This window comes from Callithrix jacchus, chromosome 13 (genome assembly GCF_049354715.1).
Source record: "Callithrix jacchus isolate 240 chromosome 13, calJac240_pri, whole genome shotgun sequence".
NCBI lineage: Eukaryota > Metazoa > Chordata > Mammalia > Primates > Cebidae > Callithrix > Callithrix jacchus.
In genome coordinates this window covers 90,121,231-90,140,105 of record NC_133514.1, presented here as the reverse complement: position 1 = coordinate 90,140,105, position 18,875 = coordinate 90,121,231, and the positions used below count along the sequence as shown (strand labels likewise).

The window sequence follows — 18,875 nt, the reverse complement described above, 5'->3', positions numbered from 1 at the left end:
CTGAATCAATTATTTCACTGGAGGTTGCAAATGCTGATTAAACACACAAACACAACATACACACATACTTGGTTTGTTTTTTGTTTTTTGTTTTTTTCAGCCAGGGTCTTCCTCTGTCACCCTGGCTGGAGTGCAGTGGTGCCATCTCAGCTCACTGCAACCTCCACCTCCTGGGCTCAAGCGATCCTTCTTCCTCAGCCCCCAAAGTAGCTGGAACTACAGGTGTGAGCCCTGTAGTTCCAAAAAATACAAAATTTTTATATTTTTTCAGACGCAGTTTCACCATGTTATCCAGGCTGGTCTTGAACTCCTGTGCTCAAGCAGACACCTACCTCAGCCTCCCAAAGTGCTAGGATTACAGGTGTGAGCCACCACACCCAGCCTGGATTTTTCATTCCAAATATATTATTTGGATTTATTATGAAGTTACATGGCACTATTATGTAAAGCAGAGCTTTCCCTCATCAGCTGAGGCTATTTGGTTACTCTAAATTACCATTCCTATTACCAGTAGATCATCCTGAGTGTGAGTCTGTTAACTATTTGATCCTGTAATCCCAGCCCTTGGAGAAGCTGAGGGAGGAGATTCACTGACTAAACTGGGCAACATAGTGAGACTCCATCTCTACACAATATAAGTAAAATTAGCTGGGTGTGATGATGCCTGCCTATAGGCTCAGCTACTTGGGAGGCTGAGGTGGGAGAATCACCTGAGCCCAGGAGGCCGAGGCTGCAGTGAGCCAAGATCACACCACTGCATGCCAGCCTGAGTGACAGAAATAAATTTTTTTAATAAAATAAAATTTAATTTCAAAATTTTCTTTTGTTAAAAAAGAACAACAATGAAAACATCATCACCAGGTATTTCTCATTCAAAAAAATACTGAGAATGTCTAAACTGTCCTCCCACTTTTTCTTATTCTCACTCTGAATCTATGTTACAATATTTCTTTTTAAATTGAAAACATACTTTCAGGGAACATATCTGAACCCTAAATTACAGCATCTAGATTTCTTTAAAGAGTGTGCCTTTTTCTTTCCTATTGTTCGTCTAACCCTGAGCTGAGAATCCATAGTCCAGAGGTGCCTTACCGACAGTAACAACGACCTATTTCTTTTTGCACTTGCTTTGTTCTTTATCAGTCTCACCCTGTTGACATTCATCTCACATCAGAGACTCAGCAGCCACCTCTTGCCTTGCGCAATCATTCCCCCTCTCAAGACACATTTATATTCAAGGCACAGGGTCAAGGAAAAGAAAAAACCATGCTTCACGGCAGAACTTTGCCTAGATCTCCAATTCAGGATGCGCTCATCTTTGCTTCACATGCTTTCTTCCTGGTTCATACTCAGCAATAATATGCAGCCTGAAGGCAGCAAGAGTGATGCTGTTTCTCTCGATTGTTCAGCACCCACACCACACCAGTTGTTCAATATTTTGAATATCACCCCTGCATATAAGCCACAAAAATACATTGTCCTTCATACCCAAGGATGTTCCAACAGAAGGCTGTCTGCATTACTAAGGTGGAAATAAAAATACTGTATTAGTCCATTCTCATACTGCTATGAAGAAATACCCGAGAATGGGTAATTTATGAAGGAAAGAGGTTTAACTGACTCACAGTTCCACATGGCTGGGGAGGCCTCAAGAAACTTACAATCATGGTGAAAGGCAAAAGAGAGAAACGGGCACTTTCTTTATAGGGTGACAGGACAGAGTGAGTGCAAGCAGGGGAAATGCCAGGCGCTTACAAAACCATCAAGGCGCAGTGAGATGGCAGGAGAACTCACTAGCATGAGAACAGCATGGGGGAAACCACCATCATGATTCAATTATCTCCACCTGGCCCAGTCCTTGACACATGGGGATTATGAGGATTATAATTGAAGATGAGATTTTGGGTGGGGACCAGCAAACCATGTTACACTTCATTGTTGATGACTTTAAATTAACTAAGACTGCACTTAAATTAGGGGATAAACACAATCACCTCGGCTTCCTCCTAAGCACCACCGAAAGAGTTTTTTAATGGCATAAACCACAAAAGCAAAGAGAATTGGAGAAGAACTGATTGAACCAAAGATTTGAAAGCTAGGAAGCATAATGATGAGGAAAAGAAACAGTGGAACTGAGAAGCTGCTTTCTACGTCAGCAGTAAAGAAAGCCAGGAAACAATCTGAGCCACAGAATCCACAACAGACTTGGCAGTATCTTCTACTTTTAGAGGTGAGGGTGAGGGTCAGTTGAAAACAGGGGGTTTGGGCCGGGCGCGGTGGCTCATGCCTGTAATCCCAGCACTTTGGGATGCAGAGGCGGGTGGATCACGAGGTCAAGAGATCGCGACCGTCCTGGTCAACAAGGTAAAACCCCGTCTCTACTAAACAAAAATACAAAAAATTAGCTGGGCATGGTGGTGCGCGCCTGTAGTTCCAGCTACTCGGGAGGCTGAGGCAGGAGAATTGCTTGAACCCAGAAGGCGGAGGTTGCGGTGAGCCGAGATCGTGCCATTGCACTCCAGTCTGGGTAACAACAGCGAAACTCCGTCTCAAAAAAAAAAGGGTTTGAGTACCAGTTTGTATAAAAAAAGTTAGACAACAGATTTTTTTCTCCACCTCCAATAGCAGGGGAGTTGCCTCTCTCATACCCTGGCAGAGGGTAAAATGGAGGGTCTCCAGGCTAAACACCAGGCTCAGTTGAAAATAGTGGACTGAGCTGGGCACGGTGACTCACGCCTGTAATCCCAGCACTTTGGGAGGCCGAGGCGGGTTAATCACGAGGTCAAGAGATCGAGACCATCCTGGTCAACATGGTGAAACCCCGTCTCTACTAAAAATACAAAAATTAGCTGGGCATGGTGGTGTGCACCTGTAGTCCCAGCTACTCGGGAGGCTGAGGCAGGAGAATTGCTTGAACCCAGGAGGCGGAGGTTGCGGTGAGCCGAGATCGCGCCATTGCACTCCAGCCTGGGTAACAAGAGCTAAACTCCATCTAAAAAAAAAAAAAAAGAAAGAAAGAAAGAAAAAAGAAAGAGAAAGAAAGAAAGAAAGAAAAAGAAAAAATAGTGGACTGTATTGAAGCAATGATATACCGACTATCTCTAGACTATTAGCAGCCAAACTCTTGCCCTCCAGGCAGGAGATTGCAAGAATCGTCACTTGGCAATCTGACCAGCCAAACAGAAAGACCTAAGGACATTGATACTGGGAGTTCCTAAACACAATAACCCAGTCAAATCTCAATACATGGAGCCCACAGTTGGCAAGCCTTTCTCACATGCACAGAGCTTCCTGTGGGTTTTGTTAATCCCCTTCCCAAACATTAGGCAGCCAAGATCTACATCCATGAAACTCCTCTAACTTAAAGACAGAGCCCAAAACAAATAAATGGGAGAAAAAATAAAGAATCTTGGAGAAAACAGAAATGTTTTTTTAAATTTTTAAATGAGAACATTATTACAGGAGAGTCAACAGACAATAGGAGATTTAAAAAGAAAGAACTGAGAAAACAGAAGGGAGGATATCAAAGAAATGATTTAAGAAAACTTTCCAGAACTCTAAGAAATAATTTTCTGTATGTGAAATATTAATAAAAGCAAATGCTTAACTAGTACTTACTAAGTGGCAGGCAATGTCTCAAGCATGTTACAGACATTAATTCATTTAGTTCTCAAAACAACCCTGTGAGGCAGGCACGAAGATTTAACTCAGTGAGTCCCTGAGCCTGTGGACTCCCAAGTCACATCGTGGTAAAATTTCAGAACCTGGAGAACAAAGAAAGGATCATAAAAACTTCCAGAGGAAAAAAACCGGTTACGTACAATAGATCAATAAGACTTCTCAACAGCAGTGTGAGACATTCAAAGAAAATAGAACACTGCCTTCAGAATTCAGATGAGAAATAATTTCTAGCATAGAAATCTATCTCTTGATGAAGACATCAGTTAAGTTGGGGGATAAAGATATTTTCAACATGCAAGCCCTAAAACCTTATTCCTCCCATGTACCCTTTATCAGGAACATTGGGGGATTCTCTCCAAAGGAAGAGAGTAAACCAAACCAAAGGGCTATAAGGGATTCAAGAAACAGAAGCTCCAACACAGAGTGAAGGGCCCTCCAGGAGGGAATCCCAGGGTTTCTGCTATGGACTGGGTGCAGGACAAGCAAGTCAGCCTGGAGCTGGTAAGAAGGCTCTTACCAGCCTTCTCTCCAAGGAGATGAAACTCATAGAATGCCTGACATGTCTCAATATATCAAGAGTCCATCTAGACAGTTAGCAGAGAGTTGTAACTGAATTAGTGGGAGGAAAAGGCGAAGCGATGGGGGAGATGAAAAGGAGAGAAGGGAAGGGAGATTCTTTTTTTTTTTTTTTTTTTTTTTTTTGAGATTGAGTTTCACTCTGTCACCCAGCCTGCAGTGCAGTGGCGTGATCTCAGCTCACTGCAACCTCCAACTCCTAGGTTCAGGTGATTCTCCCACCTCAGCCTCCTGAGTAGCCAGGATTACAGGCATGTGCCACCATACTGGGCTTTTTTTTTTATTTTTAGTAGAAACAGGGTTTCACCATGTTGGCCGGGCTGGTCTGAAACTCCTGACCTCAAGTGATTTGCCCACCTCAGCTCCCAAAGTGCTGAGATTACAGGCATGAGCCACTGCACCCATCCGGGAGATTGGGTGCAGTGACTCCCAGTCATTACATTTATAACTTAGGAATTCAGTGCCATTCAGCAGTATTTACCACCTGCCATGTGTATTGTTACTGCTATGCCTCCAATACACAGAAACAAATAAGACACCCTCTTCCTTATATGTAATTAAAGACAGTAATACGGAGGGTTGAGCCGTGGCCTGTGGGATCATTGATCCTATAAATTTCAAAGACAAAATAAGAGGTGATATCAGACTGAAAACCCCAAGGGAAGAGAAAATAAGCCCCCAGAAATAGCAGAGCAAGGGATGATGAGCAGTTGCTGTATTTTTTTCCAAGCCCTTTCCTTTGGATCAGCTGCTCGCTTCTGAGAGACAGACTGCTAAAGAAGAAAGATTCTTTCATAGGGGTTCCTTCTTCCTGCTGTCCCCATCCCATCCAGAGTGACTTCCTGTCTAAAGGAAGCCCAGAACCCTCCAGAATGCCCTAGGAAAATGGAGTCATGCAGATGGTGTGGAAAACAATCCCTCATTACAGAGGTCTGTATTGATCAGCTAATGCCCTAAAGCAAGAGATTCACCTCAAAACTGCTTGTGGGCGCAGAATAAGTGCAACTCTCTCTGACAGCCAGGCCTGATAGATGCACTTTTCATGACATCAATAATCATATAATCATATGAGGGAGGAAACGAAGGACAAATGGAATGTACCCAGGAATCATTCTTTATGCCAATATATTTATATAAAAAAATGTAACCTGTGGGAACCAGAAAGCACTCCTCTCAGCCCCTGCACTTAGAGTTTTGAACCTAGTTCCTCTGTTTTAATGTCTCCTTCTTTTGTTTTGCTGGTACTTCTATCACCTTGAAGGTCAAAACCACCAGCAAGAGTGAGCTGCTGGTGCACAGCAAGTCTGAAGTGCAGCAAAGGCTTACAGACCTCAGGGTCCCATCACTGGACCCATGTCCACTGCTGGATAAAAGGTGCAGCACCCATTGGCCACTTCCACAGTTTACATCAGGCTCCAAGGCCTTGCACCCGATCACCTGAGCACCTGTGTCAACCCTCAGGTACCTTCCTAAGTCCCTTGTCCTGTCTCCACTGTTAAACCAGGGTTCCTGGGACAGAGATCATTCCAAATTTTACAGAATGCGGAAGCAACATAATTCCAGTTTATTCCTTCACTAGTTAAAATGTATTAAATTATCAGCATGATAAGAGAAAGCAGCCTTCAGTTTTAAAAGCAAAGTCTTTGCAGCATGTCTGTGTACACCATGAACTAAGCGGTCAGGACAACTCTGGAAAAGCAGATTAATATTCATATTTATTAAGATTCTGTGGTTGTTATAGGGAGCCAATGACTAAGCATTCAAGGGTACTTTGTCTTCCACAGTGAGCCTAGCATCAGCTGTCCCCCATTTGCAGTTCATCCACTTTTTGCCATCCTAGTTCTCAGTTTCTACTCAGGCCATTTTCCTTATGTGGAACTTTCACTTTGTCTATCAAAAGTGGAGTCTTTTACCTCATAAAGGCTTTTAAAACTATATGTCATCAGAAATTGCCTCTTTCCCTTGTATAATTTTGTTCTACTTATTATTGTCTGTACCACTCACATGGTGCTGGCTGTATCTCCACCTCATAGTTATTTGTGTTTCTTCCCATTGATTGTTCAATCAGATTGTCAGTTTCCAGAGGCCAAAGATTATGGACCATATGACATGGATTCCTCTTCCCTCCATCACACAGAATAAATACTCAACAGGTGTTCAAGATATATTATTTAGGGCCAGGCATGGTGGCTCAAGCCTGTAATCCCAGCACTTCGGGAGGCCGAGGGGGGCATTATCACCTGAGGTCAGGAGTTTGAGACCAGCCTAACTAACATGGTGAAACCCCGTCTCTACTGATTATACAAAAATGAGCCAGGCATGGTGTTGGATAACTGTAATCCCAGCTACTCAGGAGGCTGAGGCAGGAAAATTGCTTGAACCTGGGAGGTGAAGGTTGCAATCAGCCAAGATTGTGCCACTGCACTCCAGCCTTGGGGACAGAGTGCGACTCTGTCTCAGAAAATAGAAAGAAAGAACTACTACTTTGGCTGGACATGGTGGCTAAGCCTGTAATCCCAGCACTTTGAGAGGCCGAGGCAGGTGGATCACTTGAGTCCAGGAGTTTGAGACCAGCCTTGGCAACATGGTGAAACCCCAGCTCTACCAAAAATACAAAAATTAGCCAGTCTTATAACCTAGTCTCAAAATAAATATATATATTTTTAAAGAAATACTACTTGGACACATGACTGACCTTGAGATTCAGAGCTACTGCTTTCATGTTAAATGGCCTGCTTCCTTAACATCCAGGAATTATTTATGAAGGTGAATCTGCTGTGTTGAAAATTTTAGCATTTTATAATCATTAGTTCTAATCAGTAGAGAAAAGCTGTATCAACTTGGGCAATGGAAATAAGATGTTATATTTTAATCTTTAGTGAAAATAATGGAAACAATGAGTTTAGGGGATGAGTCATTGAACCCACGTGGCTGGGCAGTACTTTTGAAAATCAGCTGACAGATGTGGTCTCCAGAGACCCCACTTCTCATTCTAAGCAGTGAGTTCAGAAGCCCGAGGCCAGTGGGTCCTGCAGGAGAGTCTGCAGCTGTCAGTTCAGTTTATGTCCTACTGATGTTTGGGTTGAGAGCATCATTTCTTTATAATGAAGAAGGAAAATTACTTCTAATTGCTACAATATCAACAAAGAAGATATATTCCTCAATTACTCTTGCCAGAAAATATATTACCAAAATTGAGAGGAAAAAAATAGGAAGGCTGGCTCTGTTTCCAGCAAAAAAGACAAACTAGTTTCTCTTGTTATAAAGTCCCTTAAAAAGCTCAATTAATTATAGGAAATACCTTTTGAATGCACAATTGAGCCCTCAAGGAGAGGGCCAAAATTCTCAAGGGCCAAAAGTAAAAAGGAAGCTGAAAATGAAAGTTGAAGCTATGGCTAATTAGGAGTGTTTGTCTCTTGGTTACACAAAGGTTTGAGCTTTAAAGGCTACACGTGGAATGGCATAGAAGGTCTCGGGCCATGCAAGATGGGAGGTGGCATCAAGTACACAAAGTAAAAACTCAGTATTGCTGAAGGGCACATGTCTACTATCAAAGGGTCAATTAGGAAATCTCCCCATTAGCAATGGAAGGTACCAGGGAAATCTGTCTGTCTTGTACTTTGGGGTGAGAGAAAGTGTTCACTGGTAAGTTAGGACCACAGATCTGCTCTTGTTGGCATGGTCTGTAAAATACTGAATGGGGAAATTAGCTTAAAGTGGTCTAAAGACTGACACAGTAAAACAAATATTCTCTGGAAAGACACATGCAATAATCTCACAGATAGAGACCACTTCATTAAATTAAGCTCACAATCTAAAATTACAGAACACTAGCCAGGCATGGTGGCACCTATCTGTGGTCCCTGAGGTAAGAGGATCACTTGAGCCTGGGAGGCGAAGGTGGCAGTGAGCTGAGATTGCAGCACTGCTCTCCAGTCTGGGTAATAGAGTGAGACACCCTCTCAAAAATGAATGAATAAGTAAATAAATAAATAACATAAAATTACAAAACACATAATAAACCATCATAAATGAGAGCTGGCAGAAAAAAACTAACAACATAAATAGACTCTACTGACAGAGAGTGTAATATAAATTATGTTTATGGACAAATACATAAATAAGACTTTCCCTTTGGCCAAGAGGGAGTAGTCCATTCTTCTCTACTTCACCCTCTTACAACTAAAAATCTTACAACTAAGATATAATACAAGAAATAAACATGGAGAGACACTGAATTGTGGGAAGATGAGGACTGGCTAGCTAGGGACCTCGGGACTTGAGGAATGGCGTGGCAGTGAGTTCCCTGGGTTTTCTCTTTACTTCCCACCTATCCCAATAGAATTCAGGCCAAGCCTGCAATTCAGAACTGCTAACATGCACAGATTCAAACACCCCATGACAAGCCTCGGTAGCCAAAGGACTGAAGAAAGGCAGTCTACCAGAACAGAAAAGCTTTTTGATAATACCTGCCCTATTCTAGCTAAAGACACAGGCTGGCACCAGATTAAAAACATTCAAGAAAAAGAAAAGTCAAATCAACTATGGTACACACATACAAAGTGGTTTTATGTGGGATTAGGCAGATTTTCAAAGTTGTCCACAATAGATTAAACAAAGGGAAAAAAACAGGCCATAGAACAAATACGATTTCTATCTACAGGACAACACATTTTTGTTGTTGTGTGTGTGCTCTAAACACACACACAAGTAAAAGAGTCTGGAGAGACACCATTTCCCAGGGTATAGTCACAGAGGACTATTCACTTTTTTTAACTTTTGTTTTAGGTTCAGGGGTATATGTGCAGGTTCATTATATAGGTAAACTTATATCATGGAGATTGGTTGTACAGATTATTTCATCACTTAGGTACAAAGCCCAGTACCTAATAGTTATCTTTTCTCATCCTCTCTCTCCTCCCACCCCCAACCCTCAAATAGACCTGTGTCTGTTGTTCCCTTTTTTGTGTTCAGGTGTTCTAATCTCACTTATTAGTGAAAACATGCGGTATTTGGTTTTCTGTTCCTGTGTTAGTTTGCTATGGATGATGGCCTTCAGCTCCAACCATGTTCCAACAAAAGACATGATCTCATTCTTTTTATGGCTGAATAGTATTAATGGTGTATATTTACCACATTTTCTTTATATGCTCTATCACTGATGGGCATTTAGGTTGATTCCATGTCTTTGGAAATGGAAAGACTATTCACTTTCAAAAAATAATAAAGCATATAAAATATGATTGTTATAATAAACAAGTTTTACTTTTCTAAATAACCAAAAGACTGAAAACTGTTTTTCTCTTGGGAACAACAACAACAACAACAAAATCCCCAGAGGAGGATATGGAAGCAAAAGATGATAAAGAACTAAACCGTTTTCACCGGCAGGGTTCACACAAAGACGGCAATACTTGCATCACAGTGGTGAAATCAGAAATATTTTTTTCTAGCTCTCAATTTTTCTACAAAATGGTTACAGTAATTTTGTAATGTTTTAAATTTGATTTGAAACCTTTGATTCACATGTCAGCCTTCACCCTATTAAGAAGAAAAGGTAATGCCAGAATATCCCGTTTGAAAGTTATTTTTGTCTGATGAGATCAAACAAACGAGTAAGGTGTGGACGAAGCAAGAACAAAGTTACTGCTTAGTAACCTCCTGCTAGTCATCACGTGCCCGCCCCGCTGGACCTACCAAATCCTGGTATGTATGTTTTCCAGGTGAAACCAAAACGACCATCTTTCCTGGTCGTTCCGGTTCCACCTGGAAAACATACATGGAAGATCATGGACTTGATACTGCGTGTGATAGTGACGTTTTGTATGGAAGTAATTCCAAGCAAAATGATTTGACCACTAGTAGGCACAAAAATATTATTAAAGATGAAAAGCATACAGGTAGGACTGAATGCAACTGCAGTGAAGGATGCATTCATCAGATCAGCGTGAGGTAATATAAACTGTCTTCCAAAAGGTTTTCAGATGGAACGCTGGTCTTATGCGATGCGAGATGCTCCTTGAGGAAAGGAATGGGCTCAGATTAAGTGTGAAAGTGCTTCTCTATCTTACTTTTCACAGAGAGTCACAAAGCACAGTAGCATCTTTTTTTTTTTTTTTTTTTTTAAGAGACGGGGTGTTGCAACTCTGTTGCCTGGGCTGGAGTGCAGTGGTGTGATCATAGCTCACTGTGGCCTTGAACTCCTGGCTCAAGCTATCCTCCTGCCTCAGCCTCCTGAGTGGCTGGAACTACAGGCACGCACCACCATGCCTGGCTAATTTTTTAGCAATTTTTTTTGTAGAGATGAGCCTTTGCTATGTTGTCCAGGCTGGCCTCAAGCAATCCTCCTGCCTCAGTCTCAGAAAACACTGGGATTATAAGCATAAGCCACTGTGCCCAACCTGCAGTAGCATCTTTTATTTATTTATTTTTTTTTGCAATTAAAAAAAGAGTTGAATAAACACAAGGCTGGCCACGCAGCATGGTAAATGGAGTCATTACTCAAATTCATCTCCCCAAATATTCGGAGGCTAGGGTTTTTCTAGGATAGTTTGGTGGGCAAGTGAATGGCAGTGTGGAAAGTGGTCCTCTTCTGGGGGCAGCCACAGGACTGGCTGGTGAGTCCAGGTGGAGCCATGGGTTGTCAGAAATGCACAAACCTTAAAAGATATCTCTAAAGGCCAATTTTAGGTTCCACAATAGTGATGTTATCTGCAGGAGTAACTGGGGAAGTTGCAGATTTTGTGACCTTCAGAATAATGGCTGGTAACAACTTAACCAACATTAGGCGCCTCTCATCCTCCTAACCTGGTGGTCTTCCATTACCTTTAGGAAGGCCATATAGTTTTCAAAAAGGGTTATTATCATTTATGCTATAAACTACATGTCTCCCAAAGTTAGCTTGGCTTGAGCCCAGGAATGATTAAAGGCAAGATGGAGGTTGGTTAGGTCAGATCTCTTTCACTGCCATAATCTTTTCACTGTATAATTTTTGTAAAAGCAGTTCCGGCAATAAAACTATTCACAAATTTTACAAAAACAAAGGGCCATGAGGACATTGCTGGGGACTCTCCATGAGCCAAGGAAGAGTCCGAGGAAATCAAGGGGCTGTAAACGTTAAGCGCCATTAATTCCAAATAAGCATCACTTCTGGTGACAGCACATAAAAAACAAGGCAACAGCGCAGCATAGGAAGCTGGGGCTTTAATTCTAAATGGAATGCTGAGCGGATGACATCAGAGCAGACACCTGAAGGTAACCAACAAAGCCCTGCAGATATCCGAAGGGGAACGGGATGGGGGTGCCACTGCTTTCCAGATTCTAGACGCAGGTGACTGCAAAAGCCCAGAGGTGGAACCACAGTTCCTTCCTTCCTTCCTTCCTTCCTTCCTTCCTTCCTTCCTTCCTTCCTTCCTTCCTTCCTTCCTTCCCTCCCTCCCTCCCTCCCTCCCTCCCTCCCTCCCTCCCTCCCTCCCTCCTTCCTTCCTTCCTTCCTCTTTCCTTCCTCCCTCCCTTTCATTTTTTGCACAATCCTTGCTGACCTGTGACAGACTGTTTTTGGAAAAATGTTGATCTAGTCAGGGCACAGTCAAGGCTACAAGGCCTGACCTCAGCGAGCACAGTTTCTCCCTGAAGCCCAGAAATGCACATGGTTACTATGGAAAGAACAAGGGTCACATCTGTTGATCCCTCCAATCACATGCATGCATTGCTATAGAAATGTTACACCAGCAGGAGAGGGTTCATATGGGGATTGGGTTAACATAGATAACACAAAGACATTCCTGTTAGCAGTTGCCCCTTGCAGGTTTCGAATTTGGCTGAAAAAGTAAGTTCAAGTCACCAGGCAACGGCACAGGTGAGCCACTACCGACTGACAGCTCTTTTCCCGGCTGATTTTCCCCGCAAGTGAATAAGAATCCTTTTATTCCGAGTGCAATCATCTCTTGGATCTTAAGTTTTTTTCTAAATGTTAAGGGATTTTTAAATCCAGAGTTTGGTATACCAGGTATCTGATTTTTAAGAGTTACTGGGATGTGTTCCCTTCTACAAACTGCAAGGAAAACATGAGTTTCATCGTGTTTCATACATTCAGTCTTCACACCTTAATTGTACAAACTCTCAAGGGGTTAAACAGACATTTCAAAATGACATTTGCGTTAATGACCCTGTTCAGTATTTTGTTGCCTGACTCGTAGGCTTGAGCTTGTGAATACTCAACAATCAAGGGGTGTCAAGTTAGTCCTAACTGTGTCCACTAAGTTTCTTACATGGCCATTATTTTAAGCAGTAATATTAAAGACGCAGCATTTGCTATTCCTCTCCTTGCTTGTTTATATATCAATTGACACACACGAGCTGTTCTTTCTCCTGGTCTTCTCTGTGATGTTATAGACTGGGGAAGGTGCTCTTTGGAGGAGAAGCGCTGAATAAACAACGTCTGCACACCTGTCACTGCTGGGAAGGGAGAAAATGATTGCCCCTTTGAGACAGAATAGATGTGTCTAGAGAAAATGGCGGTAAGTTAACCAGCAGTAAAGAATAGCCTAGTGCCCCGGATGATACAATAGATGAGAACTGCCACTAACTGTAAGGAATTTCTTTGGGGATTTCAAGACTGGGTCTTTACATCATTTGGTATGATTTAGTTATTTCCCCTAGAAGGACAGACTGCTCAAATCAGATAAGTCTATTCCCTCATCTAAGACCCTGAAGCCAAGAAAAATATCTGTCCCAATATTCTTGCTAAAAAATACACTCTTTTCTCATAGAAAGACTTCAGCAATATGTCACAAAGGACTTAAGAAACATCTAAACCCTCTGCTACAGTAATCTGACTTCTAGAAATCTGTCCTAAGGAAACAACCAGAACTTCAGTCAAAGATTTTTATGCAAGGAAGTTCATTTCAGTGTTATTTATAACAGAAAGTTTGGGATCATCATATATGTTCAACAGGAAAGGAATGATGGTATATTCATGTGTGGGAATTGTGGGCAGCCATTATAAAATCCAATTTTCAAGGGTTATTTAATGACATTGGAAATGTTCTTACTGTCGTGTTAAGTAATGAAAGCAGGACATTAGTGGGAATACAAATCTCCCCCACATTAGTGGTACTACCTCTGTGGGGGAGATTTGGCAGGCTCTACCATAATGTCATGCACATTAGCCCTTTGACCCAGCAAAATCTACTTCGAGGAACCTACCCCAAAGATACACTAGCAAATATACTAAGTGTGATCTCCACACTACTGCTCACTGCAGTACTCTTTTTAGTAGCAAAAGAGCAGGATTAACCCAAATGCCTGTCATTAGGTGGCTGGTGGAATAAATGATCATATACACAAAACGGAGCCCTGCGCAGCTATAAAGGGAGTAAGGAAGAACTTTATGTACTTATTTGGAAAGATTGCCAGGATATTTTGTTAAAATAAAATCAAGATACAGAAAAATTAATGTAATAAGCTACACTTTGTGTAAGAAAACCAAGTTCAGTTATTTTATGTTTTTTTAAATAATAACCTTGAGAGTTTAGCTGTGGAATATATGTCAGTTTGTCTCTATGTGATGTTTTTCAAGTCCTTAGATTAGTCCAGTGATCCTCAACTGTGGGCGATTTTGCCTCCAAGAAAACATATGGCAATATTTAAAGACCTATTTGGGTTGTTACAAGTGCTGGGGAGGAGGTGCTACTGGCATCTAGTGGACAGAGGACCAGGGATGCTGGTAAACATCATCAATGCACAGGACAGTCCCACCACAAAGAATTATCTGGCCTGAAAATGTCAGTAGCTCTGAGGCTGAGAAATCCTGCATTAGCTCTTTCATCTTAGTTAGGCCAGGTCAGTACCATTCTCCTCATCAGAATGTCACTGTCATGATAGTACTGGTGTTATTACTGAGAAACTCTGTGATATACACACATGTATAATATTTATAGATATTGGGATAAAGTGAATATTAATTATATTAATGCTAAAAACTGAGATTTTTCACAGAGAAAAGATACAAATATAAAATCAAATCTATTAAAACTCTGTAATCTTACATTTGAATGGGGAATACTAGCATGAACCCATTATTTGCCTCTTATTTTAAAGATATGTATTTCCCAGCCCTGACTAATCAAAAGGCCTAATTATGAGACCGTGATCTCTAAACATTGATATCATTTCCCACTAAAGGCACCAGGGCTTCATGAATAAATGGCTGATTCCAGGAACAAAATGTACAAAATGGACCAGAGTCATCCTGCACAAATAACAAGGAAACTTGGCCTTGACCACACCTAACATCAGGGGAAGACTAAGAAACAGAACCCCCAAGTTGAAATTCTGTTCTTCAATTCAAAGGATGAAATAAATGTTGGGAGGCAGTTGTCCATTTCTGCCACAGCAGCATGAGGGAAGACAAATGAGTCTCTGGATCTGTGCTCTCTCATATGGTAGCACCAGCCACATGTGGCTTTTGGATATTGAAACACAGTTATTCCAAACTGAGGTGTGATGTAAGTGTAAAACATATGCTGGATTTTTCCAATTTAGTATGAAGATAAAAACTACAATATCACAGTAATTTTTATATTTATTTTAAAATAATGTTTTGAAAATACTGTGTTAAATAAAATATGTTACTGACATCAATTTCACCTATTTACTTTTTAAAATGTGGCTACTAGAAAACATCAAAGTCTGCATGTGCCTCACAATATGTTTCTGTTAGACAGTGCTGCTGTCAAATAACCAGGTACAGGGTCTTCGAAAGGTCCCGGGCCTGGGAAATGGGACACACATGGGAAGTTTAGTAAGGCAGAGAGAAAAAGGAATAAAAAAGTTCAGAAAGGAAGGAAGAGAGAAAGAAAGTGAGGGATAGAGAGGACGAGGGAGGGATAGAGTGACAGAGGGAAGGAGAGAAAGGAAGGGAAGGAAAGGAAAGGAAAGAAGGAAGGAAGGAAGAGAAGGAGGGAGGAAGGGACTACTGACCACAGAATGAGAGAAATTATTTACAAATCATATATCCAATAGAGGGCTTGTATCCAGAATATATTTTAAAAGTCTTATAACTCAATAATAAAAAGAAAAAATTTAAAGTGGAAAGGGATTTGAAAAGATATTTCTCCCAAGAAGATATGCAATTGGTCAAGAAGGACATGAAAAGATGTACAATATCATTAGTCTCAGAGAAATGCAAATCAAAAGCATTTCCCATCCATTCAGATGGCTACAATAAAGAGACATATAATAACAAGTGTTGGTGAGGTTGTGGAGAAGTTGGAACCCTCATCCTTTGCTTGTGACATGTGATTTGCTTCATGTGAAATGGCACATATATATATATATATATATTTTTTTTTTTTTTTTTTTTTTGAGTCAGAGTCTTGCTCTGTCACCCAGGCTGGAGTGCAGTGGTGCAATCTTAGCTCACTGGAACCTCCACCTCCCTGGTTCAAGTGATTCCCCTGCCTCAGCCTCCTGAGTAGCTGGGATTATAGGAATGTGCCACCATGCCCAGCTAATTTTTGTATTTTTAGTAGAGATACAGTTTCACCATGTTGGTCAGGCTGGTCTCGATCTCCTGACCTCAAGATCCATCCCCCTCGGCCTCCCAAAGTGCTGGGATTATAGGCGTGAGCCACTGTACCCAACCTAGATTATATTTTCAACTAGAGATTATTTACCTTCCTACTCACTGTGAAACATCAAAGAAATTTTCCTCCTAACTTAAAAAAACAAGTTTAATTTTAATACTATGAAATTCAAACATATTATTTCTGGAATATTCTTTGAGTCCTGGAGATTTTAAGGATTTTATAGTTCTATGCCAAAGTCCTACTTAATTTAAACATACTATATAATCTGGCTTTAAACACAAAATGTCATTTTCCATATTATCAGTGGTCAGCCTGGCCAGGGTTCCCTCTGTTAAGGCAGATCTTTCATGGTACAGACAGCAAGGACTGGAACAGTAAAGCCTTCACATTAATCTTCCAGGGCTGCAGCCAAACCACACGGCTTTGCCCGAAGTGGTCAATATAAAATTTTTATTTGTACTTAGTGACTCCTGAAAATGTACTCAAAATGCACTCTCTTGGTCTCTTACCATGGCAGGTTAGAAGCTGCTAAGACAAACACGAGATCTTCTGAGCGCGCCAGCCCATCCATTTGCACCAGTAACTCTGTCTTCATCCGCAAGCTTCCTTCATGTTCTCCCCTACAGAGGGACAAGACATGATTTTCCCAAGCGTCAGAGCCTTTGCCCTCATGACAAGAGCAGCATTCACAGCCACGTCCCTGTGATTAGAACAGTGTCTGTTCTGATGACTAATGAAGCCACTCATACTAGAGTTAGAGAAAACAAGCAATTTGGTGTTATTTTCACATAGAGCATGATGGAAAGCAAGTAAATGAATATAATGATGGTATTTAAAAGAAAACCAAAGGCTGGCAGTGAGCTAGAAAATAACTGAAAGGTAGGCAGTGCCACTGGTAGATTAAATGCAGCCCACTGTGTCTACCTGCAGCATTATTTACCTCTTTAAAAACGGCATAATTGAGGATAAACCCTTTCACTTACATAGCACACAGAAAAGTACTTTCACACCCTCAGCCTCCTGAGTAGCTGGGACCTCAGGCACAAGCCCTGTTTAAGATACCTCTGGCTAGGTATATGTTTTTTTTTTAGGACCTATGCCCCTTAAGTCTCAACTGCCTTTCCTAAGAGAGAAGACCCTCTCTCAGTATATATATAATATTTATTTATTCTATATATTACATATATATATATATACTATGTATAATATACATATACTGAGAGAGGGTCTTATATATTATACTTATATACTTAGCATTCGTAATAATATATAAAATTAGCATTTGCCCGTATATTTGCTATATATTTAATTAGCACTTGTGCATAACTATGAGTCCTTTAACATAATACGATCAAAGAAGTCTTCAGAGCACCCATCCTTATTTTCTGGCCCTTTGAAGACTCTAAGTTCAGAGTCTTTGATCCCAGAGAAGGAAGCAGAAATTCAGGGCAGAACCTGGAACACACGCAAGGATAGCAGTTTTCTAATTAGCCAGATGAAGGCTGTGGGAGACTGGGGATATTGACAAAGCACGTAAGAACAAGGGCATAGGGAGACCTGGTCTTTGTAGAGTGACTATGAGGGCAGGCTGGTGCATTCTCATCTGGGTGCCTGTGCAGTTGCCTGCTCCTGTCAGGCCTGGTATAGAAAGCAGAGCACTCCAGCCTAGGGCTGACAAGCACCAGCTCCAGCTGAGCCATGGAAAGTGTCCCGTTTCAATGAATTACGTGAATTCCATATTACTCGAGTACATCTTTATGGTTGTTTTTCCCTGCTGGGAAAATGGTTTCCAACGAGTAAAATTTCATAAATTATATTCTAGTTATACTTCCAATGAGCTAATTAATTGCTTTTTATTACTATTACTTCTGCTTGATGACAGACCATTAAAGGTCATTAATAAATGCAGCTGTGTTGAGATTTCCCAGAGATCTGTTTTTTCAAGCTGGGGGGTGCCGATTTAGTAAAAAGCTTCAGTGAGAAATACCTCTGATCAAGACAGAAAGCTGATCTTAAAAACGAATGAACAAAAAGCACACTACTCAGGCTTTTGGAAGCACAAACAGAAGGCTTATTACAGTCTGAGAAGTGTTCCTTCCTGCTGAGGACATTCGGTGACACTCAATCTTTAGAGATAATATATGTGATGTCTTTAAAATTAGCCCTGCTGAGCCATAACCTGATGCCACAGAGAAGTGGTGGCTTCCCAGCCTTCACACACCGTCGAGAACTACCTCTCAGGAGTGAAGTACAGACGTGGCCCTGCACAGTGGCTGAGTGGGCAAGCCTCGTTCCCTGGGGGCAGCCCCTCTGGCTCCAGAGGAGGCCATCACAGTGGCTATTTTCAGCCAGCAAGACCGATACAGCAGCCTGGGATCCTGGGGCTAGAGGATCTTCAGGCCTGAAAACCACTCTGTGGGGAGCGGGGGAAGGGAGGATGGCATTTCCTCCGGTTATAAAAACTACTTAAATCAGCTATTCAGTTAACAGGATCTAATTTAAAGACCTTTCCATGTGTCTGCAGAAAATTTGTGGGCTTATTAATAGGCTCATTCTGCTGGTAAATGTCGATGGGCTTCCGACCATCAAACACACTTACAAGAGGGGAGAAACGATGACAAAAAACAACAACACAAACCCCAACCCTGGCCATTACCCAGGAGCCGTGCCTCTCTGACTCATCACTGACTCCAGCTCATCCAGGAAGATCGTGGATGGGGCGTGGTAGCGGGCAAGTTCAAATAACACCTGGGTGGGGGAAAAGCAAGGCAATGTTCAAGCTCATAGATTTAAAGTCCTCAGATGCTCCCAGAGAGTAAAAGCTTAGAATGACTGTAATGATAGGCATTTATGCTGCACTCTGTTATTTAGCAATAGCTTTATAATCATTACAATTATTTCTCCCTACCTCTACCCCATGGGGTTGGATGGTCCAATTATTTCCATTTATCACTTGATAAAATTAGAGGCAAAGAGAGGGTGGTTACCCCAAGGTTACTAATCATAAATATGAGAGCCTCAGATAAA

At 41.5% G+C, this 18,875-nt stretch overlaps 1 protein-coding gene across 8 annotated transcripts in view; it reads right to left on the bottom strand.

Annotated features, from left to right (window-relative positions):
- KATNAL2 (katanin catalytic subunit A1 like 2) overlaps positions 1-18,875 on the bottom strand; it is a 113,006-nt gene that overhangs the window by 5,114 nt on the left and 89,017 nt on the right. For 7 of the 8 annotated variants that reach the window (XM_054244161.2, XM_078348088.1, XM_078348089.1 and 4 more), the window contains 2 exons: positions 18,505-18,596; positions 16,358-16,468 (listed from right to left, as the gene is read on the bottom strand). In XM_054244161.2, coding sequence (XP_054100136.2) covers positions 16,358-16,468; positions 18,505-18,596 — 203 coding nt within the window. Of the gene's footprint in view, positions 1-3,626; positions 3,765-16,357; positions 16,469-18,504; positions 18,597-18,875 lie in introns of those variants that run through there. The other variant, XM_078348090.1, reaches the window with a different exon arrangement.